General features: G+C 42.6%; 1 protein-coding gene across 2 annotated transcripts; it reads left to right on the top strand.

Annotated features, from left to right (window-relative positions):
- The first annotated feature begins 326 nt into the window (after positions 1-326).
- On the top strand, positions 327-21,142 carry C1QTNF4 (C1q and TNF related 4). 2 transcript variants are annotated; one of them, XM_032112745.1, is made up of 2 exons: positions 327-450; positions 19,621-21,142. In XM_032112745.1, exon 2 carries the CDS (start codon positions 19,626-19,628, stop codon positions 20,727-20,729), a length of 1,104 nt encoding a protein of 367 aa, XP_031968636.1. In that variant the 5' UTR covers positions 327-450; positions 19,621-19,625; the 3' UTR covers positions 20,730-21,142. The 2 variants fall into 2 exon arrangements, with proteins under 2 accessions (XP_031968636.1, XP_031968637.1); XM_032112746.1 differs by lacking the exon at positions 327-450 and adding an exon at positions 11,290-11,483.
- Positions 21,143-21,619: the final 477 nt, after the last annotated feature.

Below are 21,619 nucleotides of genomic sequence, written 5' to 3'. Positions count from 1 at the left end.
CTCAGCCGCCGCTGTGCTGAATGAAGGGCATAATCCCGCGGCGCCCGTTCCCAGCGCCCTCTCCTCCCGGGAAGGCAGCGGGGAGCCCAGCCCGGCTTCCTCACACCGCCGCATCGCTCTGTCACCCACACGCTCCCCGGCTCGCAGCGCCCGCGGGCGCCGGCGCCTCCCGGAGGCCGCCCGGGCTGCGGCGGTGACAGGGGCTCCAAGCCCCTCGCCCCGCCGCCCCCTCCCCTTCTCCTCTCCCGCCCGCCCCCTGGCCCTCCTCCCGTCACTGATTCGGCGCCGGAGCCCCGGGTGCCCGAGCCCCCCTCCCAGCCCCGGCCCCCGCCGCCGCCGCGGCTCCCGAGCTGTCAGTGCGCAGGCAGCGCCGCGGCCCCGCTCTCCGCACCGCGCTCCAGCCGCGCTCAGACCCCGCCGCCGCGGAGCCGCCGCCGCGGGGCGCAGCAGGTACCATGCCGGGGGAGCCACCACCGGTGGGGCCGGGCTGCGCCTGCAGGGCCGGGGATTGAGATGGGATCCCCCGCTCGGACAGGGGCGATGGGAGTGGGGCCGAGGGCGGGCCCGGCCCCGGCGGCTCCTGAGGGGAGGCCGCCGGTGCGGACCGGAGGGACCGTCAGGGCTCTGGCGGCGGCCGCCGTGGTCCTGGAGGAGGCGGGCTGCGCTCGGGGCACGCTGCGGTGTCCCAGCCCGGGGCCCTCGGGGCGGCGGGCAGGGCGCGGGCGGCCGCCCGGGCGGGCTGCGCTCCTTCCGTTCCCACCGAGCGGCTGGACAATAGCGGGAAATGCCCGAATTACCTTCCCTCACACCTTTCATTTCCGATATTAAATGGCTGTAGAGTTTTTGTGTGGGAAAGGGTATGCAATTTTGGCCCCACTTGTCGTGGAGCCCAGGTAGGAAAATCTCCCAGGGACTTGCCATGGGGAAGAGCATCCTGGCAAATTCCCACAGGGACAGTTTCTCAGGTGGGAAATAGCATTAATCTTGCATGAATCTCTAGTTTCTCGGTGGAACTAAGTCCCGAGGGTTTTCCCAAGAGTAGCATATGCAACTAATTCTGTAATGTACAATTTTCTGTTAGATAATATGACTTAATCCTCTGTGTACTTGGCCATCCTACTGTCATCTCCTCAACCCACTGCCTAAAAGCTCTTAGAGAAGTAGGTCAGTATCTCCAGATGATGTTTCTATTAGGCACTGGTGAGTTTCTGCGCTGCCGGCTGACTAGAAGGCAGCATTGTGACCCTTCCGTTTATGCACATTCTGAATGAGCCGAGCTTCAATTATTCATTCTGATGCTATTGCAACCTTCTGCAGTTTCTCTTCTCCAGGGACATGATGTGTAACAAGAGTTTGAAACACTTTGCCAGTGAGGCTGCAATCCTATCTAGGCACATGGCAGCTGTTTGCTTGTCTAGCCATTTTTAAGGGTTAATTTGTAGCACTAGGAGGTATGCCGAGGAAGAATGAGGATTCCCAGTAGAGCAGCATTACCCTGTGCATTCCTTCTGTTTCCCTCTAAAAAGCTATAATTCAAGGTACTGAATGGTTCGTGGACTATGCTCTACAGATGAGTTCTATCTTTTCCATCTGAAAGAAGCAATGCCTCCAGAGGGCATTTGGTTACCATAATGCAGAACCTATGGCTTCGATATAGAATTGGTTTAAATCTGATAATTTGTTGGTATTACAGACATTTGCTGTTTTGTAGATGAAGAAGCAGATGCAGAAATAAAATACATTGGAACCAGAGATTTGGCGCCAAATCTCGGAACCCTGTTTGTTGTTATTTATGTTTTTGTTATGTTGTTATTGTCTATATTTTACTTGTGTAATCATCTATCCACTGTGCTGTGCTCTGCATTCATAAACTGTGAACCATTCGTGTTTTCCAAATACAGAAGACTGGGTGGGCCCACAATGGCAGCGTACTTAAGAGAAAATGGGATAACTATCCTGTGACCTGTAGTCACGGAGTGTAGGATAGCTTCTATAGCCTCCATTTTAATAAAAGGTGTCTTTTGGAAGAGCAGAAACATGGCTTGTTCATCACCAGCTCTTGGAACACTTGTGTAAAATAGTAACCTAGATGAACACAGGCATGCAGAGAAAAATGATATGTCAAAGGTGTAAAGAGACAAGATAGTTTGAACCTTCTGTGCAGAGCACCCTGTAATATGAAGACCAAAAGAAAAAGAGGCCAGTGCTGGCGGAAAGCAGACGTGCAGTGAGCCTCTGAGTGATCACTGTCATTGTGCCAGAATTTCACCCATTCTTATGGTTAATTACAGGCAGAAAGTGTTGAAATGAACTGATACGATAGTGACAGTAGATTTCCAAGGAAGTGAGTGAGTACCTCTGAGAGTATAATATTTTCAACTGAGAAACATCTCCCTCCAAAAGATACTCATCTCTGCATTGACTCTTAGGCAAAAGAATAGAGAGAAAAAGAGGGTTTAAAATTGCTAGAGTCTTACAGATGCTGAAGTCTAGGACTTTGTTATCAGCATCTGAGGTCAGATTTTAGGATTTGGTGGGTTTTACTCCAGAAATCTTCCATTCAGCCACCTTTTTAAATCACCAAAGTATGAAACTGCATTCTATTCCAAGGTACACAGTTAAGGAAAATTATGTTTCACTGAATTACAGTTTATTGACTGGTCTGTAGGGGTGAGGTTCTTTATACTGTCTTGGAAGACATTAAGGCTTGGTCATTTGATAGTTCATCTTAAAACATTTGAAATACTGGCTCTGATTTTCACCCACTAGAAATTAAAAGCCTCTTACTTCTCATTTGGCACTCAGAAATATGGTAAAGATCCTGTTGGTCGACCAATCCAAGTGGAAGTAAAGCCAGGACTTTGTTTTTCCTTCCAGCTTTCCTGTACCTTTTGTGTCTCCTAGATAAGGGAATTTGCATGAGGTTCAAATGAGATAAGCCAGTACTACACCACTGCTGTGCTGCTGGTGCTCCCTCAATACCAGGTCTACCCCTGAGTTCTTTCTTGTCCCTGTAAAGCTTCTCTCTAGTTGCATGCTTCCTCCAGACAGGTTAAAGAACAAAGGAGGAATTCCTGCTGCATCTAATCAAAGGTCTGAGGTTTCCAGCAGAGGTAACACTGCCAGAATCAGATGATCACAGAGCAAGTAGTAAGGGATTACTCCCGGGGCTAATAATTGATTACTAAAAACAGTGCAAACAGTGAAACGATGAAAATTCATAAAGCCCTATTTCTCCCTCTTTACCCTCCAGCTGGTTAATTCACACCATGCATGTTTTCTGCTGTGACAGGGCCTCAGCCACAGTGCCAGGAAAACTATCCAGATTGGGTTAAGGAATCTGGGGACTCTGTGGTAGTGACTACTGGAATAAGAGTCGGGGCTAGATGAGAGAGTTAAGCCTCTGTTGTCAGGAGGAATACCAGATCATCTTTATTCCAATGTACACAAAGGCTTACTGTCTGCGATGTGCCTGCTTGTGACTGCCATGGCTGGCGTTTATGCTCCGAGGAAAAGATCCTGCAGTCATTGGTCAAGAGCAGATGCAAGGGAAATGTTCAATCCACTGAAATCAGCCAGCTCCCCTGGTGCTGCCCTCAAAGCATATGCTGCTGTTGTAACTCCAGTGAATGTAATAAATTAGGACATTTATAGTATATCCTTAAATCTACGAAGAGAAATGGTCACATCTTTCCCATTTGTTTTGTCAGTATTCCAGCAGGTTCTAACAGAATTGGCTTTTGTTCAGTTTACCTATTAAAGGCTATTTGTAGAATAAGAGTGAGAGATTTCATTTGGGTTTTGGATTTTTTTAATGTAAAAGTTGAGATTCTTCACTATGGTTGCACATTAATGCGAATATTTTCTTTGGTGAGGTGTGGGGCATAGCAGGTGAAGGAGGCTATAACTGGGAAAACATGATTATCTGAACAGGCAGGTCTTCTTTAAATAATATCAGAAGATTCAGAGCTCATAATCTGTATGCTTTTAGTATGTGCCAGTCCTTCAGAGAGGCCACAAGCTGCTTAACACTGACACAGTAGCTGTGTTGGGGTGTCCTGGATCTGCTTTTGGTCAGTGTTTTCTTACAGGACCTGGATGGTAATGTAAGGAGTGGGTATATCACATTTTCCAGGGACAGAAAACTGTGACACTCGAAATATGCTGGAGGAAAAGATTAGAATTCAAAAATTTTCCAACAAATTGGAAGAACTTCTAGGAAAAGAGTAGAATGAAGTTCAGTAGGGATAAATACAAAGTACTACAATAAGGAAGAAATTACCAACCACATAAGTACAAGACAGAAGTAAATGACTAGGTTGCAACTATGCAGAAAAGAATCTGTTATGATAGATCACAAGCTGAACATGAGTCAGTGTCATGCTGTTGCAAATGAAGGCAAACATCTTGCTAGGATATGTAAAAGACATGGAGGTCTGGAAGACGTGAAGTAATCCTTTTGCTCTGAGGCTAAAGCCTCATCTTGGAGGCTGGGCAAAGTTTTGATTACTGCACTTTGAGACAGGTGCAATTCAATCAGAGGGAGTCCAGAGGTGGGCAGCAGGACTCATCACAGGTCAGAAAAATGTGACCTGCAAGATGATTTGAAATAACTGTAATTTTTAGACCAGAAATTTGACAGGGGAATATAACAGTCTTCAGATAAAAAATAGCAGAGGGAATGATCTTTTCTTTGGGCTCATGGTGGATGGAGTAGAAAGCAAGAAGCAGCAGAAAGGATGATTATTTTAAACTAAGAGAATAATCTTCCAGGACCTAAGACAATAAAAACTGTCAAATATTTGATCTAGGGAGATTCTGATGACATTTTAAGAACAGCTTAGACAATCATCTGTGAAGAATCCAATAAGGCTAGTGATCCTATCATGGGAAAGCACCCTGGACTGTTTAATGTCTAAAGTTCTCCTCTAGACCATTCTTCTATCATTTTATGAAGGCAACGTGATCATTTCGTGTAAATTAAATGAAAGAAGTCTGCTGGCCCTGTTCTGATGTTTGTCTGATATACAGGGGTATATCACAGCAACAAGACCACAGACCAGCTCTTTCTGAAAAAAGCCTGAAAGAAGAGTAAGAGCTTACCAGAAGACAGAAGAGATCTCTCTTTTTGGAAGAAAAAGGAAGGAATGGGACATTCTGATTTCTCTGGAGCAGATGCTTGACTGAGTCTGTGAATGCTGAAAACAGTGCTATGGAAGAAGAAAAATTAATGAAGATTAGCAGTTAGTAAAATTACCTGAACTGAAAATACAACTCTTCTGGTATTTTATTCCTTGAATGAAAGGTTGCAGTCCAAAAATGGTTTTTAGAGGTAAAAAAAAATAAAATCATGGAATTCAGAATAGGAATAAAATAAAACATAGTCCCATGATTTATATTTTTAGGCATTTCTCCAGGGAGAGAAAATCTAGGTCCTGTAGTATTCATGGTTTAACATATATTGTTTAATATAAATGAACAGACAGTCCCCTGTGCATGATGAAAAATCCTGGATCTCTCTGAGGAGACAGGTAGAAAGAAGAAAGAGATCAACTCTTTTGGATGCTGCAGTGGTGGGCTGCACATAAGATCCTGAATAGAACACATTCTGAGTCCAACCAAATAATTTTTTAATCTTCTAAAGGGAGAGGGATTTTTCTCTCTCCTCAGGCTTTAGACCTTGTCACTCAGACAAAAAGAAAAGGTCTTAGAGAAGTTAAAGATGTACCGGGAGGAGTGGAAGTGTTTTTATATCAAGCAGGCAATAGGGAATTTTTTCTATGAAAACAGGTACTCCCTAGGACTGAAAGGCTACAAAGCAACTGCTGGGAAGAATCTGTGTTGAATGAACAAGACAAGGAGAAAATGAAAATTTGGCTGCACTTTTTACTAGCCTGTTTTCATGGAGCTGTTGCTCAGTGAACATACTAGCATAACAATCTCTTGTAATTTAAACACTCTTAGGCTGGAATTATCCATAAATTGATGGAAATCCTCATTTTTTATTTACTCTGGGACACATGAGCACAAACCATGACACTATATAAGCTGCGATGGATTTTCCCCCTCCCCCCATCTTGCATTACTGTGGGAATGCCTTGGGAAAAATAATTATATGCTTAGAAAGCCAGTCACTTGATGCCCCAGATATTTCAAAGTGAATTCACATCCCTTCCACTCAAGGACTGAGCAGTGCTTCACATCAGCTTGTACCACTTTGCCTGAGTTTATTTCCTCATTTCTCTTCTCATCCTTCCCTTTACTGTCTTTACTTCTCATAGGAGTGTATGAAACACTCTTTATTTGAGAGACACAAAGGGTATCCAAAAGAAGCCTTACTGGGATCCAATGCTAAGAAAGTTTAGCTTTAGAACAAGGTGGCTCTGGAAGGTAATAAAGAAAATATAGCTAATGTAAAAAAATCCTATTTTTACTCTTAGAAGGAGGCAACAAGGTGAGGGGGTTATTCTCTAGGAAACTTGGGAGGAAATCTGAGACAGGCTGTGCAGAAAAATATTAAACATGCTGGTGGGGATTCTGCAGATGGTAAATGTTTCTCCTAGTGAAAAATGTTGATAATTGTCTTGAAAAGGAGAGGTGTTAGACAGAAGTAGCTACAAGGAAGGTAGGGGACTGAAAGAATTTGAATAGAGGAAGCACTGTCTTGAAATATGAACTGAATATGAACATTTGGGTTTCGGGTACATGACTGGAATTTCTCAGTGTGGTTGTGAGGAAATTGTGTAGGCTGCTGCAAATGGCCCTACTTTCAGTATGAGCTCTGTACTTAATGCAAAGTAATGATATCCAAGCCTGCTTTAAATGAAGCATCTGCATAACAGGGTTCAGAGCAGCCATATCCTTCATGTTCTTTATGTTATGTTCAGCTAGGGTCTAAAAGTCAGGTAAAACCTGCCAAAGCATTGCTTCAGTTGTTATTTCAGTATTTTAACAAAATTATTTTCCTGTGAGCAAAATCAGAGGCATCAGCTTCAAGCTGTCAAAGGCAATTTTGCCTGGGAGAAAACTGGCTGGTCACACGCGTGAGCCAGGAATCTGTGAGCACTTGATAGGCACTGAGCACTTCCTCACTGTGAATGAGCAGCTGATGAGGGAACAGCAGTGTCCAGCAGCGCTTTTTGGTGGTAATGCCAAAGCCTTTTACCAGTAGCTCCCCAGTGCAGATGGAGTTTTACAGAAATAGTCACACAAGCATTTCTGCTGCCATTATGAGGGGACTGCCATTTTTTATACACTGGAAACGATATAAAGCTAGAAAGCAGATATTGGAAAAACTTTGTAAAGGTATATGTGTACTGAGGGCATTGTTCAGCAAATGCTTCTCTCTGTCCCTCCATCCAGGGCAGTAGATTCTGCCTTGTAGGCGGCAGCACCTCTGTGTCAGACTGTCACAGAAAAATCCAGGTTCAAAAACTTGTGAAGTGAAAACTTGACTTATAGAGGGTGTTGGGGAGGAACTTCACAGTTCCCTGTTGAAAAAGATGACAAGCTGATTAAATCAATGGACCAAAATATGCTCAGTGTTTTAAAAGTGGAAGCAGAAACTGTGGTTTTCCTGAAGATATCAAATATCAATTCACAGCCTTGGGTTGTCTCATTTGCAACAGCTCTAGCCTTCTGAGAAATAATTGCTAGTAAAATAGCTAAAAACTTGAAAGCGCTCAGGTTGCAGCTGTCTATAGATTGTCCTCAGAGAGGTCTTGTCACAAGGAATTTGGCAGGTAAGACTCCCAAAAATGGGGAACTACACATTGCTGGTTGTGAAGTGTCAGTATTAATAAGCATGACAATTACTAACCCTGCTGATTTACTTTGCTACTTTTAATTGTGTATCTGTAGATATAAAAGAAAGAGTCCTACTGGGACAAGTATTGGATAAATCTGATTCATTAAAAACAATTGATATTGAAGATCACTATATGTATTGAAGAATTTCATTGTTCATCAAGAACTTCTGTTCCATACGGGAAGTCTCTATCTCAAGACAGTGTCTGGTAACAAAAATGAGAGTAGTCACAGGCAGTGATTATTCTTTCAATGATTGTTTCTTGATCTGTCTACCAATTCACTGGGTACAAAAACAACAGGATTATCATGGATAATAGGAAGAAATTCTTTCCTGTGAGGGTGATGAAGCACTGGAAGAGGTTGCCCGGAGAGGTTGTGAATGTCCATCCTTGCAAGTGCTCAAGGCCAGGTTGGATGGGGGTCTGAGCAACCAGGTCTAGTGGAGGGTGTCCATGCCCATGACGGAAGGTTGGAACTAGATGATCTTTAAGATGTCTTCCAACCCAAAGAATTCTATGATTCTATGATCCTGTTAGACAGTTGGAGACCAGGACCAGAAAAAAGACTCATTAGCACATGTGGACTTTGACTGACACCCCTTTATCCCCACACAGAGTTTTCATTCTGGAATAATACTGGCCTCTGCTGAGTGCATGATGCTTGTTCTCTGGCTCCAGGTCTGTGTCCTGACCCAGCAGGAGGAGGGGCAGAAATGAAAATGCCAGAGCAGAGATGAAAGATACATGGATCTTAATGCCTTTTATCACCTTCTTCACTAAACTAGAGCTCAGTGAATTTTCAAATTGAGATGTTGCAGCATGTTGACAGTGAAGAGCAGCACTGCAGTTCAATTCAGTGTTCTCTGAGTTTCTTTACAGTAATGAAACAGCAGGGCTTGAAAAGAAATGAATGTGGTGTTTTGGCTGAGTGTGATGGCAGATGTTAAAAGACAGCATGTTTTCCTGACTTACCTGTCAAGACAAGCTAAAGAACTCACAAGGAAAGGAGCATTCCTGTAGGAAAATGCCCCAGTACATGAAGAGTTTTTTCAGATGGATTTGCAAAGCCTACTGTCAGAGAACACTAGTCAATGGCATGTGACATTTTCTCAGGATATATTGTAGTGTAGCCTTTGGTGGATAAAATGACCAAAGCAATGTTTCCATTGATAAAACACAGTGTTAGAAGTTGATTTATCAAGCAAAGTAAAACTAATCTCATCCTTTCTGAAAGTTTTCTGTTAACTGCAAGTAATCAGGATGGGGACCAGATTCACCCAACCTGTGAAAATTTTTGGATTGCTAAATCAGCTCATAGCAGACAGTGAGTTCAGACATAATTATAAAACAAAAAGGGGGTTTTTTTCTGTCATGGCATGTAATCCCAGCTGGCACTCAGCTATCCATTAGTTCCCATAGGGGACTACTACTGGACTCCACAGGTTCATCCTAACTTGAGATTTGATGATCAACCAGCAAGAACCAGCATATTCCCTCTAGCTGTTAGGTGGGTGATGTGGCAAGTCTTAGAGAAATGACTGGAGGGCAACATTCCAGTGAGTGGAGGAAGGGTTTGAAAGCAACTTCTGCAGGTGCAGAGTTCCATGAAAGAATGATGATTATTTGCCCACTGAAGTGAGAAAGAGAGAGAAGGTGTAGCTATGCAGCTATAAAAGAAAACAGAAAAGAAAAGTCTAAAACTTGTTCTTTGTTTGATTGGGACCTTACATTGCAGTTAAATTAAAATCATATATTGGCTGATACAAAGTGCAAGAGCACAGACCTACAGAAAGAAAATTGAAGACATAAAACCATTACAGAGAGGACAATGAACAAGCCTCTAGAGCACACCACAGGTTCCAATATCTCTTGTAATATCATCACAATTTCAAGTACAACAGTCTTCAACAGGAACGTGTAACACAAAAGTTTCAATTCCTGTAATGCAGAGACAGTCAAAATTGCTTTCCTCTTTGATACATCTTTGTGGGGCTCAGGTTCCACAGGTTCCTATTAGGTCCTGGACAAATAAACCTACTATTAACAGTTGTTCTCATTCTTTGTGAGGAAATGAGAGAAGAACATGAAAGAATCACTGCAAGATGTTGCCCAGCTGATGGTGCTACACCATGCTGCTGGATGACTGGGAATGTGAATAGAAGTGGAAGGCAACATGGAACAGGAAGGAAAGTCTGTACAGCCTGTGTTTAACTGGAATACTTACTCTCATCTTGATGACCTTTACTTTAATGTCTCTAAGTATTTGTTACAACTAAGGATTTAAAGAAAATTGACAAATACAGCATCAGCTCTGAGAACAGCCCAGGAGCCTCCTCTTCTGGTGGGCGTGATTGGAGGGTGAAGGAAACTTCCTTAGGTGCATAGAGGAAACTGTGGTTCGAAAAAAGACAAATATCTATCTATACCGTAGGTAAATTTACCTATAGTAAACACCTACTGATGGTCTCTCAACTCTTGCTGGACTTTCATTTGTTAGCAGAGGGAGTAGAGATTTTCCTGAGAGCAAAACTTCACTTCACTGGGAGTAGTGTAGAAAAACTGCTAGAAAAAGTCATGATGTGTAACAGTAAAACAGAAAGAATAAAGGGGCTAGAATTCGAGTTGATTCCAGAGTACTGATTCCAATGTCATTCTGCCTACCTAGTGTTTCCACTTTGGCACTCACAGCTCAGTTTATGCAACTGAGTTCAAAGCAGAGATTTTTTTTTTCAAATGTCCCCAAGGATGTGAACTATCCTGCCACTTCCGGAAAGCCCTAATAAGTTTGTGATCAGTGGGGCTTTCTAAACAGTTTTTCTTTCTGTATGAACCCTTTAAAGTCTCCATGCTTCATAAGTTATTGGGAAAAAACATGTATCTTTTTCCTGTACAAACTCTTACTAAAAGAGAAAAATTATGACAGTAGTCTGTGATGCTGAACCCGTCTGCGTTTTCCTTAGGTTCCCAGTTTTTGTCTCCAACCCAGAAAAGTCTTCTGTAAACACTTCTAAATTTTCTTCCTCTTTGCCTCTTGAGAGTCTCTCATTTGTATAGTCATTACCTTCCTCTTCACCTTCTCCTTTAGCACTGCTGTGGTACCAACTGGGTCGTGCTTGTTCATTCCAGTTTTGTCTGATGATGAAATAAAACCATTTTATTTCATAGAATCATAGAATCGTGTAGTGATTTGGATTGGAAGGGACCTTAGAGATCCTTTAGTTCCAACCCCCCCTGCCATGGGCAAGAACACCTTGCACTAGACCAGGTTGTTCCAAATCCCATCCAACCTGGCCTTGAACACTTCCAGGGATGAGGCATCCACAACTCTCTGGGCAACTTGTTCCAGTGTTTCACCACCCTTACAATAAAGATTTTTTTATAAATATCTAATTTGAACCTACCCTCTTTCAGTTTAAAGCCATTCCCCCTCATACGATCTCTACATGACCTTGTGACAAGTCCCTCTTCTGCTTTCTTGTAGCCCTTTAGGTACTGGAAGGCTGCAATAAGGTCACCCTGAAGCCTTCTCTAAGCTGAACAAATCCAGCTTTCTCAGCCAATCTTCAGAGAAGAGGTGCTCCAGCCCTCTGGTTATCTTTGTGGCCCTCCTCTGGACTCACTCAAATATCTTTAATATCCACATCCAGGATATTACGTTTAAATATCTTAAACCAGGTGAGAAGCTTAAAATAAAACCCCCGTAAATAAGTCTTGTTCATTTTTAAAGAATCATTCTGCCTTTGGAATAGCCTGAACTGCACTGAACTGCACTCAGCATTCTTTCTCATAAAGTGTCTGTTATCCCAGTAGGGGTACTGGTACAGTCTCTCTGGCAGTGTCCTTATGCTTCACATGGTTTTACCTCCACAGGCAAAAAAACCCAGAACTTTTGTGGGAAAGTCCTCCTGCTATGTGGCTTCTAGCCCCGCCACCTGGAACAAGGAAATTGCCCTCTACTCCATCCTCTGACTTCTCTGAGTCCTCTCTCTCTAGAATTTGTTTGTAGTGTGCAGTCTGCCTTTGGGGCCTTCCTCTCTCACTGTCTTAACTGAGATCTTTATGGTATCACTGCCAAAGTGTCAGATACTTTCTTTTACCTATCAAAATACCTCCTGGTGTTCCAGGCCAGACTCTTTGTTAATCCTTTATGCCAGTGTGATCTGCCTTCTGGTGCAGCAATATGGTTCCTGCTTGGAGAGATGGGATGCTCCAATAAAGCCTTATTGCACAGTCTCAGCATCTCTTGTGCACACCAGGTAAAAGAAATGCACTCATGAACCAGTTTAAAAAAGGAAATTATGTTTGGGAGTGAGAAAAGAGGTGGTCTAACTTTAGCATTACTGTAACTGTAATGGGATCCATGTGAAAATTCCCACTGTTGAAATGGTCTCAGTGTTTTATGTCTAAAGGTAGCAGTGGTAAATAAACACTGCACAGCAACAGACTTCTGGTTTTCTCAAGATGTGGTTTCCAGTCTCATCTGGCCTCTGCTTTCACAGAAGCTGTTTGTCACTGAACTCCTTCCCAGCAATGACTAGTTTTTTCACTATTTATTACTGGTGTAATTTCAATGATTGCTTATCAACAGTTGGTTTAACTGCATGTGCAAAACAACTTTATAGTATTCAACACATTCTATGAAGTACAGTTTAAACTCAAATGTTCTAGCAATGTTTTCTGTTCTTCCACTTCTGACCAGTGTTGGAGTATGTTTCTTTGCTTTGAAGTTTTAGTCCTGTTTTCTTGAGCAGTGTGTATGTGGTGGATGGTTGGATTTGTGTAATGTGTTCATTTAGAAAAGCATGTGAAAAAATGTTTACATCTTAAAGCATTCGTTTGCTGGGGTAACTCCTTGCTCCCACCTGGGGTTTATTCAGCCATCTTCTCTACTAAAACACCATTTTGTCTGTCTAAATTAATGTATTTTTAAATATACATAGTAGCCAAAATGGCAGATGCAGTGTGTAATCCTGGCACTTCAAATGTGTATGACAAATTTTCTCGAATGTTGTTAAAGGAGAAAAATCTTAATGCCAGAACTCTCGTGTTTTCCTTTTGGTCAGTGAATTTACATCATTTTACATAACATCATTTTAGCTTAAAAGAGTTTTTAGGGCTTCAGTTGAAATAGCAGGCTTAATTCATATTCTGAAATGCGGGCTAACAGTAGTGGCTCCTGCCAAAAAAGTCTCTCCATTTCCTTTTCCTGAATATGGTTGGAGTTGAGGCACTTGAAAATAATTTTTGCCTCTCCACAGATCTTTAAGCACACAGAAGCTGGTTTATTATGTTAAAGGACTCTCCCTTGACTCAAGGAAACATTCAAAATTAAACACTTTCTATATTAATTCCATACATGTCTGTCATTCAAAGCGTGACTTACCGTTTCCAAAAGGCATCCTGAATGCTTTGGACAATGTCTTGCCTCCCAGGATTGTGCCAGAGTTAAAAAAAACCACATTCATCAAAAGCAGAGAAAGGCCAGAGCTGTAAGTGAATCACTGATTTTGTTACTCGTGTACTCTTTATACAGATTTTGCTTTTGAGGATGTGCTACAATTAATTTCTCTTTGATGTTGGAAGAACCGCTGCATTTGCATCATTATCTGATGCTCTTAATCTGTACTGGATGAGTGGAACAGACAGTATGTGGTATCTTGGGAAAAAAAATCTTACTAACTATAGTTCAAGAAGGATATTCATTACCAAGGCTTTCACTGATTCAAATAATTGAAACATTTGCAGCTGTCCTTAAATATTAGGGTGAGAGCTAGGAAGAGCAGGGCTTTGCTCCTGCAGCTTACAGGATTTAAAAAACCTTTTAGTATCAGCTGATCCAACCATACTGCTTCAATTTTGTTTCATATCTCATTCTTCAGTGATATTCCTGGCAAAACTCCCACTGAAATTAAAGGACTCTTGCATAAGGTAGGACTAGGGAATCTGGATAATTAATATTTTGGAATAAAAAGAAAACCCTTGTGGGTTTCACAAGTAGGTCTGTCCTGCAAGTGTAGAAATGGGGTGACCTTTCTATTGTTGAATGTCCTTTTGTAAATCCATGTGTCTCAATAGAAGAGTAAAACTAATTGTCTTTTCACTGGTGGATTGATTCTGTTCCAGGACAGAAAAATCACCTCCAGCAAACACAAAACTATTAAAATTTCCTGGGTCATGCAAATGGTGAATTCTGACTTTCTTTTCAAGAAAGTTTTGCAGCTCGTGTTCTGCTATCTGAGTCAGTACCACTTTAGCCTCTTCTTTTCAGGTCACTAATTTAATGCCAGTGACCTTGAGAATTGTTCAGCTGTATCATGTGTTTTGTGCCTCCTATTCCAAAATTAGTTTCTTGACTTCTCTGTGGGCTGCTGTCCCTGCTGGTACTGCCTAGAGTAGATGCAGTAGCATACGTAGTTTATCCCTTGGGTGTACTTAGCTTCATTGCATGCTTCTGTGGTGTTGGGACAGTAAGGAATGGAAGGGTAGGGCACAAAGGGCCCTAATTCATATGTAAATGTAATGAGAATAACACAGCTGCCACATGCTGAAGTCCCACTTTCCATCTCTAGCCTGGGTCTTTCACATCACTCTTCAGTTTTAGAGCTTCTGTCATAGCATGAACCTAAGGTGATGCCACAGTGTCCATGGCCAGCTTCACATCCCCGGTGCTATCTCTTCCCTGCCAGAAGAAAACTACACCAGTAAAAGAGACTTGGGCACCAGAAACAATTTTGGGGGGAGCAACAGGGCATTTTGGCAGCTTTGTCTTTCAGAATTACTATGACAGTACTCAAATGCAAAAGTTCTCTTGAGTTGCCTCTGTTTATGGCACCCCTGCAGCTAGATGAGTCTCCCTAATGATTGGCAAATTATTCTTAGACTGCTTTAGTGTGAGAGGCAGTTATTAGATACTTTCTAAATTATTTTTAAAAGAACATAAATAGTGCTGAAAGTGGTGAGTGGGAGCTGTCAAGGAAACAACTTGCTAATGGAAACGCAGCATAATTAACTGCCTTATTTAAACTACTTGTTTTTGAAAAGAGCTGATAAGCAAGGGACAGCAGCAGCAGAGGGTCTTTGCAACTGTATTGAGTGATCCAACATTTAATAGTGACCTTATCACAGAGAAATTAGCTTTCAAACAGAAACAAGGATAGTGGTCATTTGAAGAATCATAAGGTCAGATTCACTACACAGTTTATTAAGCTGTTTTGTCTTTCTGTGATTTTTGGCCAGCAGTGATGTGCTTGCAGTATCCTCCCTGACTCCTGGATATACTGAGCAAGGTCTGGAGCACAGGCAGCATTTTAGAGGAGCAGGCTGGTTGGTAAAAATGCAAATGCCAAATCCTTCCCTGTCATTTGTTTTCTCAAGAGCATACAGCCATGTCACAGTCATCCTCGTTCTTCGTGCAGCCACACCATGGTGCTCACTGGAATAACAATGAATGAGTACGAATCAGAAACATTGAATAGCCCTTATAAAGTTGCCTTTAGGGCTTGGTTTTCTAAGCTGAAAGCTGGAATGAGCCTGCCATGTTAGATATAGCACTCTGCAAAGATAATACTGCTGAACCAGAAGCTGAGCTTACGAGTGTGACGGTTTGGGATTTAGTTCTTGGTGGGATATTAGGGTCTATTATTATTGTTTAAATGGCAGCAGTAGCCAAATGCTGTACAGACATGGGAAGAGAGAGAGTCATTGACCTGAGGAACACATAAACTACAAAGTAAGGAAAAAAAAGACAGCATGGAAGCAGATGTGTGACACTTAGCTATGGATTAATAGTTCCATTGAAAATGTTTCAGTTTGCTGGATGGAAAATAATCTATCTAGACCTGCCGTTAGCTGGTTAATTCCATGTAAGTGCCAGGGCTAGGGTTATTAGTGAGTGAATTTTAACTGTGAGAAGGCAGTAGCTGTGGGATTCAGTTACAGAATCAGGAATCATGGTGTAGTAGGTCTCTAGTCCAAGTTCCTGCTGAAGGCAGGGCCAACACTGAGTGCAGACCAGGCTGCTCACATCTTAATCCAGTCTTGTTTGTAAACTTCCCAGGGCAGAGATATCACAATCTCTTTGGGCAAACTGTTACATTCTTAGTTGCCTCATCATGGAATTATTTTGCTTATATCTGGTCTGAGTCTTCCCCTTTGGATTTGATGACCATTGTCTCTTATTCTTCCACCATGCCCATCAGTGCAGTACCTCTCACTGTTGTCTCAGGAACCACTGAAGGTGCTGGAAGGCTGCTGCTATGTCCTCCCGAAGTTTTCTCTTTTCTGTGCTAAACAAGCCCAGTTCAATCATCCTCTCCTCACAGGGCAGATGATCCAGACCTTAGCCAACTTGGCTGCCCTCTTCTGGAGTCACTCAAGTGCCAGCTAAAGAGAAATAATCGCAGCCTGTGGTTCCTGGCTGTGATCTGCTGATGCACTCCAGAGTGCTGTAAGCCTCCAGTGCCTGCAGGGCACAGCACCATCTCAGGTACAAATTACTGTTCTCCTGGACCCCTAGATCCTCTTCAGAGCCTTTTCAGACAGACTCCCAGCCAGTCAGTCACCAGTCTCTACCAACATACAGGTTAGTCCGTCCAAGTACAGCATTTTGCATTTATCCTCAGTGAATTTCTTTTCCATCCATTCCACCAGCCTGTCTAGGTCCCTCTGAACAGAAGCTGTACCTCCAAGCATATTGGTCAACCATCTGTTTTGATGTCATCTACAGTCTTGATCAGTGGGCATTCTTTCTCCTTCTCAGGACATCGATAAATGATATTGAAGAGGACACCTCAAATTAAACATGAAATACTAGTTCTCAGGCCTGATAATACAGTCAGTTTTTCACTTTTCTAGTAGTCCACATATCTAATATCACAATTTGCAGAGAGGAATGCTGTGGGAGACTGTAACAAAAGCCTTGCTAAAATGCAGGTGACATCTGCTGCTCTCTTCCCACAAGAAGGCAATCAGTTTGATTAGACACAGTCTATGCTCAATTAAATAACATGTGCTAAATTACATGTCCTTTGACTAGAAATATGTTCTAAGAAGAACATTCCATGGTTTTCTCAGGGACCAAAGTGAGGGGCTAACTGGTCAACCACCCCGTAGTTTCACATGTAGTGCCACTTGTCCTTTCTGAAGATGGGTGCCACATTGCCTTTCTCCAGTCAGCAGGGACCTGCTTTGATCTCCATCACCTTTCAAAGATGATAGAGACTGGCCTCAAAATGACATCAGTCAGCTCTCTCAGCAACCATCAGTGCAGGCTGGAAGGAGCTGGCTAGGTCAGGAAAAACATTCTGAATTCAGGGGCATGGAGGAAAATACTGAGGTGTCACAGGCAGAATGGAAGCTTTGGACAAAGTTTATTAGAGAAGCCCTCCCTTCACAAACAGAAGCCACAAGGTACAGAAAGGACTCCCTGACTTTCTAAATTCTTTCTCAGAGAGGAGCTGAGGTGCACCTGGATACAGTCTTAGCCCCAGACTTAGTCAGTTGTTTATATCTAAAGAATTACACAGGTGTAATTGAGCTTTTATACAACTTTGTCCCGCAGAATTAAGGATGGCAAACCAGAAATATTTATATAAATAAAATCAATTATTTATTTAAACTTATTGCAATAATGATTGGGGGGAAAAAAGCTTAATCAGAATTATTTACTACACAGTATGGATAGCTATAACAACTAGTTTAGTGCACTGTTTTTGAAGCAATTATGTTAAAGCAATTATACTCAAAAGTAGCAGAATAATTGTTAAGCAGAGATTGATGTTACTTATTCATACCAACAACTGGGAAAATCTCTTTCATTCAACCTCAAGGAATAACCTTGAGGAGTGTCCCCACTGAAGGGAAGGATCTTCACACACCTTAGGGATGTATGCTAGAAATCTTTGCTGTGAGAAAGTGGCACTGGCCTTTTATGGTATAAAGTGATTGACCTTAACATGCATTCAAAATACACATTTTTTAGATTATGTGTTCTAAGGCTTACTCAGCAAAATATTATTTGTGCTGAAAAAAATGTGTTGGCAGCTTTTTAGTTTCTTCTCTTCAACACTTCTGACCCTCACTTCCTTATCAGGACCTGCACATCCTTGCTGCTCCCAGGAAGGAGCCTCAGTCTTGCATGTCCTTGTGGTGGGGGTGGTAGTTTGGTCAAGCTGGACACAGCATTCTTCAGCACTAAGAAAAGCAGTGTTATCCTTGCTCAGTGTTATCACTGATCAGCAGCCCATCTTTGCTCCACTGAACAGCAAACTCTCCTTGCTCAGCCCTTCACTGATAAACTTACAAGCCTTTCTAGGCTGAGAGCCCTGCTACAGTTTTCTGTGAGAGAAGTGATCTAAAGTAAAACTGGGACATGGACGGATATTTCTTTTAGTCTTTGCTAGTGTGCCATTTTCATGTAATTAAGTGAAAATTTAATTCATTCTTGGGTTCTTATGTATCAAAGCTGCACCTCACATTTCAGCTTTGTTCTTAAGTGTAAAAGAGCAAGGACTGGGGTCAAGCTGAATTCCTGCTGGTGAGTGATTCTAGGTATCACATCTTGCCAAAGCAGGATCCCATTGCCACCTCACAGTCTATGTGGTTTCTGTCTGCTTTACTTCTATTACTAGGCCATCTCAGATGATTCAAATATTTACCCCTTTATCCTTTTTAATGCAGGATTTGTCTTCATCCCTCCCCCCCCAATGAGTTGCATGTTTTGCTTCTGTTCTGCTGGTCTGTGAATTCATTGTTTGCAGGCTGGCAAGGCACCAGTTTTGGGGTGACAGATGGAGCAGACTGCAAACCAGACATTTGCCTCCTAGCCTGAATGATATTTTAATAAGCACAGAGAGGTGACAGAAAGAGAAGCTTCTCACTGGAATGACTGGCAGTTTTGTTTCCAGCCTGAAAGCGCTAATAGATAATTTTTGGCCTCAGTCCAAAAAAAAAAAAGAAATTCACAGAACATAGAAGCAGAAAACCCTATTAGCTCCTAACTTAACCCTCTTTTTTAGGGGTCACAGAAGTTTTTATGTCTGATCTATTATCCATTTAGGGAGTTGTTTCCCCATTTTTGGTATTTCAGTTTTCTCTCAGGAACTATACACTTTAGGAGACTTTCCTTTAACTTATCATTTTGGTTTCCTTCTTTTTTTTTCTATTATTTCAACAATTTTCTCAATTTCCTTCCTTCCCTAAACATTCCTTCTTCTTCATATTTCTTTATACTCTTCACAGATTCATGTTGGAATAATGGGATCTAACAACTTGCTTGGCCTCCAGCTTCCACATCCTGTGAAACAGCTACTGCACTGCAAGGCAATGGCATCTGCATGAGAATCTCTAGAGCATATGTCCTCTTCTCCCTGCCCTTCAGCTGTATCTCAGTTGTATAATACAGGGTTTGTGTAGGGCTTTGTTCCATCCTTGGTCTTATGAATAAAAAAAGGCACAACAAAAGGGAGCTCTGGCAAAGCCCCAGCAAGCTCTGAGATCCCTCTGCAGTGTGAGCAACATGGTGTTTTTCAGACAAGCTGTAGGATAGTCAGGCTTTCAAAGGAGAAGATTCTTCTTCTTTCCCTGAATACAGGTTTAAAAAGGTCTAGCTCTCACTAGGAAAATACAAAAGTGGTGCTGGGATCTGAACTCAGGTATGGTCCCACACACTGCTCAGAGAACGCACTGGAAACTTCTCCATATTTGGACATAGATCTTCATATCTACTTAGCTAGATTCAGGCCTGGATTTCAACTGCTGTGTGAGCTGTAAATTGATGCTGTTCCTGCTAAAATATGCTTCTTTTTTCTTTCAGATACAATGGTGACACTGAACGTTCAGATCATCTTTGGCCTCCTTTGCTGCATGATTTTTCTTCCTACAGATGGCTTCCCAGCAGACACCAGTGCTGAATTTCGCTCTGCTTTCTCTGTGGCCAGAACCAGCAGCATGGAAGGGAGCTCTGAGATGGTTATTACCTTTGACAAAGTGTATGTGAATATCGGCAATGATTTTGACCCCAAGACTGGATTGTTCCGCTGCCGGATACCTGGAGCCTACTACTTCTCCTTCACCGTTGGGAAATACCCGAAGAAAAACTTGTCTGTCATGCTGATGAGAAACAAGAATGAGGTGCAGGTAATTGTCTATGATGAGCATCACCGCAAGGAACGGAAGGTGGCCAGTCAGAGTGCCATGCTGCAGCTTGACTACGGGGACACAGTTTGGCTGCGTTTACATGGAGATCCCAAGTACGCTCTTTACAGCAACGTGGGCCCCTATACAACTTTCAATGGCTACCTGATCTATCCAGACACTTCTGCCTTCTTCCAGAATGCTCTTAGCTCTCAAGAGCTTGGGCCATACCCTCACACAATTCAGCAACTTCCCAGAGAGCAGAATGAAGCTTCACAGCGACACGTGTTGTCTGATCAACCAAACAGGGTACAAGACCCTCGCTCTGCGTTTTCTGTTGCCCGCTCACAAAGTCTCCTGGGGACAGATGAGAAACAAACCCAGCACGAGCCAATCACGTTTGATACAGAGTTCGTGAACATTGGAAAAGATTTCAATTCCTCCACTGGCATCTTCACATGCCGTATACCTGGTGCATACTATTTCTCCTTCACCATTGGCAAAATGCCCTTTAAGACTATGTCAGTGAAACTGATGAAGAACCACAATGAGGTGCAGGCCATGATCTATGATGACAACCACTCCAAGAGGAGGGAGATGCAGAGCCAGAGTATCATGCTGCCTCTGCAATACGGGGACACCGTTTGGCTCTACAGCCATCAGCACGATGGCTATGGTGCCTACAGCAACCATGGCAAGTACATCACCTTCACAGGCTTCCTCATCTATTCAGAGGCTCAGCCAAAGTGGCTTCCAGGTGCCAGCTCACCTCAAGGGTCAAATAATTAAATGCAGATGTGAAGGGAGCATAAGAAGAGCCAAGGTGCCATGAACTTGGGTATAGCTCCTCCTTGAATATCATCCTCTACTTTGAGCATGCTGTCGTGTGTCCAGTGCTTTCCTTACGCTGCACGGTTGTGCCCTGTCTGCAGGGCCATGCTGTGTGCACCATTCATCCATAGAGGGGCCTTTCAGGTTGTGTCTGTGTGTCCCGTGTTGGTGTTTGATTTAACATAAAGCATGAGGTAGTTTGGGGGCAGGGGTGGGCCAGTGTAGTGAGATGCTGAGGATCAGAGAACTGCTGCAGTCATGTTACTGCAGATCTCCAGCATCCAGAGAGCAGAGGGTCTGGTGACTTTCCTTGTGTATCCGGGGAGGGAATAAATGTAATGAAAATGAATGTAATAAAAATACAAAAAATCCAAGTGTTCTCCGTTTGGAATTTGTTGCTACTTTTTGAGACTTGTGTGCTTGTCACTGGCTGAGGTACCAGCTCAGGTGAGAGAGAAGCATGGTAATTTTTGTGAGCTGCAGTATGTGTTACTGAGCCAGTCTGTCTGTGTGCACTGTTTTTTATTATTTGTGTGTGTGAAGGGTTGGTACCTCTTATGATTTTATTGCAAGTTTCACAATAGTTTGTGCTTTTCTTTATCTGATGTAGATGGAGTCAAGAAGCTGGGGTTGAGAATCTCAGCTTCCATTCAATAGAAAGAATACATTTAGAAACAAACAAAAGAGCAGGCATCTAGCTCTTGTAGTGAAAAATAAGGGCTCAAATCTATGAATGGACCATGCTCTGAAAGCTCAGAAGCAAGGTAAGTAAGAAGAATAAGAAGTGTATTTTTAAATCTCCAAAGATTTGGATCAGGAGCAGGCTCATCACATTATGTGTGAGGAGT

Source organism: Corvus moneduloides, chromosome 6 (assembly GCF_009650955.1).
Source record: "Corvus moneduloides isolate bCorMon1 chromosome 6, bCorMon1.pri, whole genome shotgun sequence".
NCBI lineage: Eukaryota > Metazoa > Chordata > Aves > Passeriformes > Corvidae > Corvus > Corvus moneduloides.
This window is presented reverse-complemented; position numbering and strand designations above follow the sequence as displayed.